This window comes from Calliopsis andreniformis, chromosome 5 (assembly GCF_051401765.1).
Source record: "Calliopsis andreniformis isolate RMS-2024a chromosome 5, iyCalAndr_principal, whole genome shotgun sequence".
Classification (NCBI taxonomy): domain Eukaryota; kingdom Metazoa; phylum Arthropoda; class Insecta; order Hymenoptera; family Andrenidae; genus Calliopsis; species Calliopsis andreniformis.
In genome coordinates, this window is record NC_135066.1 from 580,988 (window position 1) to 589,360 (window position 8,373).

At 31.5% G+C, this 8,373-nt stretch overlaps 3 protein-coding genes across 4 annotated transcripts; 2 read left to right on the forward strand and 1 right to left on the reverse strand.

Moving 5' to 3' along the window:
- Positions 1-506: 506 nt before the first annotated feature.
- Positions 507-3,934, forward strand: LOC143178827 (uncharacterized). The gene is made up of 5 exons (XM_076377696.1): positions 507-742; positions 1,193-1,539; positions 1,612-1,883; positions 1,967-2,198; positions 2,274-3,934. The coding sequence occupies exons 1-5, from the start codon at positions 717-719 to the stop codon at positions 2,444-2,446; spliced, it is 1,050 nt and encodes a 349-aa protein (XP_076233811.1). The 5' UTR covers positions 507-716; the 3' UTR covers positions 2,447-3,934.
- On the reverse strand, positions 3,930-7,126 carry LOC143178825 (FGGY carbohydrate kinase domain-containing protein). The gene is made up of 11 exons (XM_076377694.1): positions 6,967-7,126; positions 6,492-6,758; positions 6,307-6,418; positions 5,995-6,232; positions 5,807-5,934; positions 5,425-5,607; positions 5,152-5,359; positions 4,929-5,079; positions 4,782-4,856; positions 4,425-4,702; positions 3,930-4,353 (listed from the first exon to the last, which is right to left on the reverse strand). Exons 2-11 carry the CDS (start codon positions 6,666-6,668, stop codon positions 4,266-4,268), a joined length of 1,638 nt encoding a protein of 545 aa, XP_076233809.1. The 5' UTR covers positions 6,669-6,758; positions 6,967-7,126; the 3' UTR covers positions 3,930-4,265.
- Pop5 (POP5 ribonuclease P/MRP subunit) lies at positions 7,040-8,367 on the forward strand. Of its 2 annotated transcripts, none has more exons than XM_076377700.1 (4): positions 7,040-7,594; positions 7,696-7,841; positions 7,928-8,049; positions 8,174-8,367. In XM_076377700.1, exons 1-4 carry the CDS (start codon positions 7,575-7,577, stop codon positions 8,288-8,290), a joined length of 405 nt encoding a protein of 134 aa, XP_076233815.1. In that variant the 5' UTR covers positions 7,040-7,574; the 3' UTR covers positions 8,291-8,367. The 2 variants fall into 2 exon arrangements, with proteins under 2 accessions (XP_076233815.1, XP_076233814.1); XM_076377699.1 differs by having other exon boundaries at positions 7,082-7,594; positions 7,928-8,097.
- The last annotated feature ends 6 nt before the right edge of the window (positions 8,368-8,373 follow it).

The following is an 8,373-nucleotide window of genomic DNA, read 5'->3' on the forward strand; positions in this document are numbered from 1 at the left end:
TGGATATAAATCGAGGTGGAGTAAAACAGTTTTGAGAAAAACAGGAATCACTGTATGTTCATTGTTTTAAAATGCATATACATAATGAAAGTGCAGCGTACTCTTGTGTGTGTATTTAGGAAAAAGAAAGTGGTGAATGAGTGTGCCGGCCTAATCCTCATGCTGTCTCTTAAAGAGTACTTTTTATATTACTGTGCCGATGCCCCTTTATCCGCACTCACTCTTTCTCTGGGAATCTTGTTGATATGTATCCACAGACACACTGATTCTGTAGTTTTCAGTCTCCACCGACATCCACCATTTCCACCATTACACAATTTTGCTTTGTAAAACATGTTCATAATAAAAAACAAAAAAAAAACAAAAAATACAAAATATTTAATCGGAAACTATTCCTATATTTTATTATAAACGTTTATATACTAAGTTGTAAATGTAAAAAAAAATACGAGCCTGGTGTAGATTAATTTGTGCCCTTTTTTATCGACAGAGCGAGAGAGAGAGACCGTAACGTGGTTGGCGCACATCTCGATGATCGTGTATAAGTCGTTGCACGATGGATGCGTAACGTCGACATTGCTCCGCGGTCTTTTCTGGTTCCTTATTACTTTTCTCGTTTTTGTTTATATCTTTAGTTTGTTTGAAAGATGTTATAAACTTTTGTTCGTTCCTTTGAAGTCGTCAGGAATCTGTCAAGTGAAATTCCTGCGTCGAAAATGAAAGACGTGAAAATCAAAGCGAGGTAACGATTACTTTGCATAGTCTTGATTTAACTTGTTGCTTCTGCTACTTCGGGAATAATGTATATTATTTGGTTCATTTTCTGTGTAACATTCATACGTATTTAGCTCTTTTGAGAATAGTATATCCTGATTTTTTTTATGTAATTAAGATTCCATTCAGTTTTGTTTTACTATAATAAGAATAAGAAAGTTATATTTAACTCAGGGTGGTATTGATTTTTCTCCCCCACATCGTACACGCATAATAGGTGTCGTGAGTTTATTTATTCACGTGCGATCAAACGTGTCCACTTCTATTTTGTTTAGCGTTGTATTATTCCTTTATTATTAATGAATAGTCGTTTTATGAATGTAAAGTTTTATGAATTTCAAAGTATTGCAAATAAAATTTGAATAAAATACAATTTCAAAAATACATTCATTCTTTTCATGTCATTGTTTACTTTTAGACAATGCATGGAGCGTTTTGGAGATCAAGGGGGATATTTCGATGTTGTAGTACGACCAATGTTACAGCAAGGACACGAAGGAGAGCTATGCGGATGGCTAAAAGAAATGAGTTTAATTAGAACTGTGTCTAATTGCCCTAATCCAGAGTGTAAAGGAAGGAGTTTGGCTTGGAATCAAGCAAGAGTTGTAGATAAATATAGTTGGTCTTGCCCTAACTGTACGAGGAAGCAATCTATAAGAGAAAACTCCTTCTTCTTAGGAATCAAATGTGACCTGAAAATGTGCCTTCAGTTGATATTGGGATGGTGTCAAATGATACCTAGTGAACTCACTGCCAGTTATTTAGGTATATTTTAATAGATTAAGTTATTTTTTTTATTTATATAAGAAACAATTATAGGAATTCCAATTTTTTCAGAAATTAAAAAATATGTAGTTAAAAAAGTATACGAAAGATGTGATGAAGTTTCTGAGAATTATGTAGCGAGGCATCCAGAAGATTGGATTTTGGGTGGTCAAAGTGCAATATTAATTGTGGATGAATTTCCTAATGGCTACATGACTGAAAATCCTTCTGATATAAGCACTGCTAAAAAGCGTAACAATAACTCTCATACAATAGTGTGTATAGCAGAAGCAAATACAATACCTACTCGTATGTGGTTGCACATGATCGAGGCAATCCCAGAAGTAAGAAATTTACTAATATTTTCGTATAAACATTTATTTTATTTATTATATTTTTTTCATGTTATTGTTGTATCTTATATTAGCCAATGAAAATGGATAAACCACAAGGAGATGTTGATAAATGTAATATGGTTAAAGAAGCTCTAAAAGAGATCACAAAACATAGTGCCCCTGGTAGCTATATTGTGGCAAACAGTCGAGCTCGTTGTTGCAGTTATGAATCACTGCAAGAATTAAAGCAGTATAAGGTGATTAGTGTGGAACAACTTCAAAAATTTGATCCTCCAGGTAGAAGCAAACTGCTTAATAACCTAGGTATGTACGATATATATTTTCTTAAAGAAGTTGATACTAAGGTGTTGCTATCTATAAAAGTCTTTTTACTTTTAGAAACAATTTGGCAAACTGGCGTTGAAATTTGCGAAGAAATTCAAGAAACTACGCACAATTTGGGACAACGCATAATATCGAAACATTTATGGAGACAGAGATTTGGTACGTCTCCTTCAATGGCATTTCAATATATGCTTAATCATATCGCGGAATATTATCGCTTCATTTGAATTAATTTATCGCTGCGCTTTCACTAATCTTAATTTGTTTTGTATGATCACAAGCAATATCATTCGTTACTGAATGAATTTTTTGGAAGTAAGGTTTTTATAAGATAACGTTTTAATATTGTTTAGTAATACAAGGTGATAACTGTCATTCAGTTGACAATTCTATCACATCCTAAATGCACAAGATGCACAAATGGCCTTACTGAAAGTTAAGGAAAGTATATTAGCTGTACATATTATGATAAGGAGTATCTGCATAAAAAGAACACGTTTCAATGTTCAATAGAAACACGCACTTTGTGTCTTCCAAATATTAGAATTTGAATCATTTTGAAGTTAAATGTTTATGACTATATAAATTGTTGACTAGTTAGAGCTATATCATTATACGAGAAAAACTTGAATCTGTTAAAGCACACTTGGAAGGTACAGTTCGCTTTAGATTTTCCAGTTTTATACGAATTTAGTTTGAAACATTAGTTGTTGAAAGACTGAAAATGATATTGATACCAAATTGTCTAAAAATCAAAGAAAATTTTAACATTCGATTAAAATTTGTAATTGATGTAGCAATGGTCAATACTCATGGAAAATTTTGGTAACGATCATTAAAAGTTTTATTCTGAGTTACAATACTAATGTATAAGCCAAAAGAATCATTTTATAATTCAAATATACCAATTACATATTCGATTTTTTTCATAAAGCATTAATCAACTTTAGATTAAATATGTAATATTCGGTGCAATTAGTACCAATATTCGAATTAGAAGTAAGTAAATGTATTAGTCCACAAAATAATTGTCAATTTATATAATTGATACTACAGTTGTAATATTTAAAAGAGAACTAGAATTTTATCCAAAGTTTTATACCAGTATTATTTTAAATAATATACTGCAAATCAACAGTAATGTAGGCTAATAATACAAGATTTGTATTTTGTTTCATTTATCGTCGGTTTTCCTAACTTTGGTTGAAGTTCACTGAGATCAGTGATATTGAGTTAATAATCGTGTCAGAATATCTTGTGATAAAACCGACTTTGTGATATACAATATATTATTTCTGTTCATCTCTTGAATTACATATCGATGAAACAAGTAGGATATCGAGGTTGTACAATTTTTTTAAATTTTGCGACCTATGTGATAATGACGTTACTTTATGTGGTAAAAATGATATATTACAAAAGTTAGAAAGATAGGGAATATGTTAATTGAAATTAATGCCAACGTTTACTATGCATTACTATTTTTATTCCTAAGTAGTTAATTACATTTTATATAATGATATTGAGAAAAACAAAATCTTTAAGAATATTTTGAACAAGAAGCATTACTATTTTTGTAAAAATTAATCATCTAGCAATATTGTTATGATTATAGGTTTATACAATTATAAGGAGAAATATGCAATAAGTAAATGATAGACGTTTTGTACCAAAATATGTGTAATGAGAGAAATTGTATGTAAATTTCAAATCATTTTAAATACCAAATAAAGCAATAGAATTTTATACATCTTGTGTATTTCGAATTTAGGTAAAGTAAAATTTGTTCAAACATTTTCGTACATGTCTTTATTTGTAACAAATGAGGACAAAAGATAGAATGCGTAACAAAAATATTTCTTTATAATCAACAGTGTACATAAAATATATTTCATTTGATAAAAAATTGTATAAGAAATAATGTGTCTTTTTATATTAATTGTGCGTCGAGATTCTTCTTAAAACTTTTCTATATAATATTGATAATAATCTTATAACTGCAGTGTACTTGGAAAAAAAAGATATCGTATCGGTTGGTGTGGCAGTTTACAAGAAGTTTTCATTCATAATTTCTCTATAATTTTTCTGATCTTGTACCATCCTTCGAAAAATTCGATATTTTTGCAGGTGATACCTTAAAAATAAAGCAAATGATAAATAGTATATATGTTCTCAGTTTACTATTTATTAAATGTATTTACTTACTTGTAACATTCATTTTTAGGTTTAACAATATTGCCAGAGCCTCCCATCGTTTTAATAGCGTCGTACATAGTATCAAATTTTCCAGTTGCATAAGACCCAAGGATTGCAGATCCTATTAATACTGATTCCTTTTCAACAGGGCAAAGTACAGGTAAACCTAATACGTCCGCTTGGATTTGAATAAATAGTGGGTTTTGGCTTAAACCTCCACAAACTAATAAGTTTTCTATTTCATGACCAGCTGCTTCTAAGGTTTCCAAAATGTGTTTCGTACCATACTGTTAAACAAACAAATATTTTATTTACATATTTGCAAAGCAACACGTACAAAAACCTAGATCTTTTATGTGTTCATACCGTTAATGCTTGTACTGTTGCCAAGTACAGCAATGCTAAATTTTCCTCGTCGACTGATAAAGATAATCCAGATATCTACATAACAAATTAATGATAAATATTTATATGCTATTCTAACGCTAAAAAAGCTAAGAAGTGCATAATTACCATTCCTTTAAGAGTTGGATCAGCTAACGGGGATCGATTTCCGTGAAAATCAGGCCAAACATGTATATCTTTCGTTAAGTATGAGATATTTTTCAAACCTTTTTGATCAGCCATTGTTTGCAATAACTCAGACAAATATTGCTGTATATGCCTAAACAATAACATGAGAAAAGTAGAACAGTTTGTAAAATTATACCTTCATGTAGTGTAAAGACGAACTCACTTATTCCCACTAAGGCTTTTTAAAATTCCTGGCGTCGCAGGATGAGTATCTATTATATGATCGAGTAATTTGCCTGTTGCACTTTGCCCACCTTCATTTAGCCATAATCCTGGAACCATGGCACTGAAATATGGTCCCCAGACACCATTAACAAAAAGCTTCTTTTCATTGACTATCATGTGACAAGTTGAAGTACCACAAATTAACGCTGAAACAAAACATTGTGTAAGAAGAAGAGCAAGGAATGACTAAAAGCAGAAAAATTTGTCATACCTAATCTATTTTGTAATTTGAGTGGTATACCAGATACAGAACATCCTATCATACCAAGTCCTCCAGCATGTGCATCAATAAGAGATGTACCCACAGCTGTTCCTTTTAGAAGTCCCAATTCAGATGCAGCTTTTGCTGACAATCCTTGGTCAATTGGATCGCCAGGGGTCCTCACATCACTACCTTCGTATTAATAGTTCTCTTTGTTAAAATAAAGTAATACTTTCATACTATCTGTCTGAACACAAAACGAATTCATGAAATTATCAAAGACTACAGTTCGCAAATAAGGTCATTTTTGCTCAATTTATGACAGCCAGATACATGTACATATAGACTCATTTACAGAGGAACAGCTTCGATTGATCGTTATTAATAATACCTATTTTTCTCCAATTATCTTTTTTGAGATCCCTCAAGTTGATTTGATCAAAAAATTCTTCGTTCCACTGATTGTTACCATCTGGACCTGCACTGTAATTCCATTTGCATACTAGAGAGCAGAGAGATCTAAAATAAAAGTACAGAGTTTTAGGGTACTCTTTAAATTGTTTGTAATAAGATGTTTACCTTGATTCGGAACCCGTTGCTTTCCATGTTAGGAAATCGGGTAGATCGAAAAGCAACGCGGCACGATTCCAAGAAGAAGGTAGATTCTTTTTTAACCATAACATTTTAGGAGTTTCCATCTCCAGAGACACTTTCCCACCAACGTACTGAAGCATCTCATGACCTTGTGTATTTATAAAGTCTGCTTCTTCCTGTGCTCTATGGTCCATCCATAATATAACATTCTGTTTGTCTTCACCTGTAATTGAAATTTAAACAATAAGTTTCCCAACCAAGTGGAATAGAAATTCTAACACTTTATAATCAACATACCTGTTGGACTTACTGTAACTGGTGATCCTGTTTTATCTACTGCAACCATAGAGCAAGTTGCATCGAAACCAATGCCTTTTATATATTCTGGGCAAATATCAGCTACTACTGACTGTAAACAAAGCATTCAATAGAATATTCTTATTATAAAAATTAAAGGTACTTAAAAATGTATTAATCTTTACCTTCACTACATGGCAGACAGCACTCCAAATATTTTCTGATGATTGTTCATAAAAATTAGGTACAGGGTGAAAAATTTCAAGGGGACAAGTTGCTAATTTTACTATCTTCCCCTTGGCAGTTACTAAAGCAGCACGTGCACTACCTGTTCCCACATCTACACCCACATAGTAATCCATGTTTTACTCCTTTAGATAAACCTCCACGTTTTATGCCTTTCGTCAAGAGAATCCAACTGAATGCTCCAGTTTGAACAAAGTCATTATGAGCTGAAAATTAAGAGTATACAACTGTTATCAGTGGAGCTTTACAGTAATCATAGATTTCCTTTTTAATATCGCATGACCCTGAGATAACATTTGTAGCATTAAGAAATATTTGACTAGCAATAGTGTATACAAGAGCTTACTGTAGTAAGATTTCTTATATCTTATTATATACATACTGAAGTCTATAATAATAAGAAAATATAATTACCAAACTAAACTTTCTTGTAGACTGATTACTTCCAACTTTTTAGAGAGAATGCACTGTATAGCTACATTAAATTGACAGAAGAACACAATGAGCAAAGCATAACGATCTTACGTAAGAAGGATGACACGCATTTACGAGCTAGAAAATATGCACACGTAAAAAATTTCATGCAAATTATTTTTCGTAATTATCCAATATTCTTTCCTAGCTCGAGTATCACTTTCTATCGTTCAATCTTAAGTTCTATCGATCATTCGAAAGATCGTTCCAAAAAAATAAATGAAATTAAGTAATTTAATCGATATTCAAGAAAATGAAAAATGAATGTTCCTATTGTTTGAAAATAATATCGAAAATATGTTCCGTATTGTACGCACGTGCATGAGTGTGTGTTTGACAGCGACCTAGCTGAACCCTACTCATTGTGCAATCAAAATAGTGCACGTGCTAGTGTTTTCTATATCAAGTATCCTACAAAACGTGTCATTTATAGTCAGAACATTAATTAAAATAAATTAATGTTTTATAATTGCACTAAGTGTGTCTTTCGATTTAATGGGATGTTTTTATGAGAATTCTATCGTTCTGAACACTACATAACCTAAAACATGGTTCGCTTTAAAAACAGGTGATCAATGAATTCATTGTAAATTATTTGTACATTGTTTATTTCAAATACTGTGTTGCAGATCGCATTTTTTGTAACATTAACGTGAAATATAATTGTAGGTATATTGCATTCGAAATAACGCTCGGTGATAAATCTGATAAGCCTTTCCCTCTAAAAATCACAGCTTTACACGTTGCAATCCAACAAAAAATACAACAGTTATACGGTGATTTTGGAGTGGCCGCGATAAAGGCTGGATTTACTGGTAATCGACAGACTATATAGTATTTTGCAATCAAGATTTTAAATTGTTTAAGAAAATGCTTGATTATTTACTTTTAAACATTTTAGCAAAATATTGTAATGTTCATACAAAGATAGCATTAGTGAAAACTAGACATGGACCACATAAATTTTTGCTAGGGTCCATCCCTTTTATAACTGACATTGCAGGACGTTTGGTATCGGCAAAGGTACTTTATGTGGGTGCAACCTTGAAACACTGTTTCCTTTTTATCAAAGTATTAAATTTTTCAATTACATATACTCAATATTTGTAAAATATATATTTTAATATATTTTGAAAAACTTTTTCAGAAATACCAACAAAAGAGATTAGAACAAACGTGGAACAGTCTCAGAACTGATATGGAGAGAAAAAGTATGGAGAATGCTTTAATGTCTCTAACTCCAGCTATGAAAGACTTCACATAGATCGTAACATAGTTTTACAACTAAAAAATACTATATTTGTAAATATATATAAATTGAATAAAATTGATTTCAGTTGATGCCAA

Excerpts from the sequence above, each read along its gene's own strand:
- LOC143178825 (XM_076377694.1), bottom strand. The coding sequence starts at position 6,668 with ATGGATTACTATGTGGGTGTAGATGTGGGAACAGGTAGTGCACGTGCT. Across the intron at positions 5,935-5,994 it reads GCAACGGGTTCCGAATCAAG|ATCTCTCTGCTCTCTAGTAT; the intron begins GTAAACATCTTA and ends CTTTTATTTTAG. Across the intron at positions 5,080-5,151 it reads AAAAGCCTTAGTGGGAATAA|GCATATACAGCAATATTTGT; the intron begins GTGAGTTCGTCT and ends GTTATTGTTTAG.
- LOC143178827 (XM_076377696.1), top strand. The coding sequence starts at position 717 with ATGAAAGACGTGAAAATCAAAGCGAG. Across the intron at positions 1,884-1,966 it reads TGATCGAGGCAATCCCAGAA|CCAATGAAAATGGATAAACC; the intron begins GTAAGAAATTTA and ends ATCTTATATTAG. Across the intron at positions 2,199-2,273 it reads CAAACTGCTTAATAACCTAG|AAACAATTTGGCAAACTGGC; the intron begins GTATGTACGATA and ends TTTTACTTTTAG.
- Pop5 (XM_076377699.1), top strand. The coding sequence starts at position 7,575 with ATGGTTCGCTTTAAAAACAG. Across the intron at positions 7,595-7,695 it reads ATGGTTCGCTTTAAAAACAG|GTATATTGCATTCGAAATAA; the intron begins GTGATCAATGAA and ends ATATAATTGTAG. Across the intron at positions 7,842-7,927 it reads GATAAAGGCTGGATTTACTG|CAAAATATTGTAATGTTCAT; the intron begins GTAATCGACAGA and ends TAAACATTTTAG.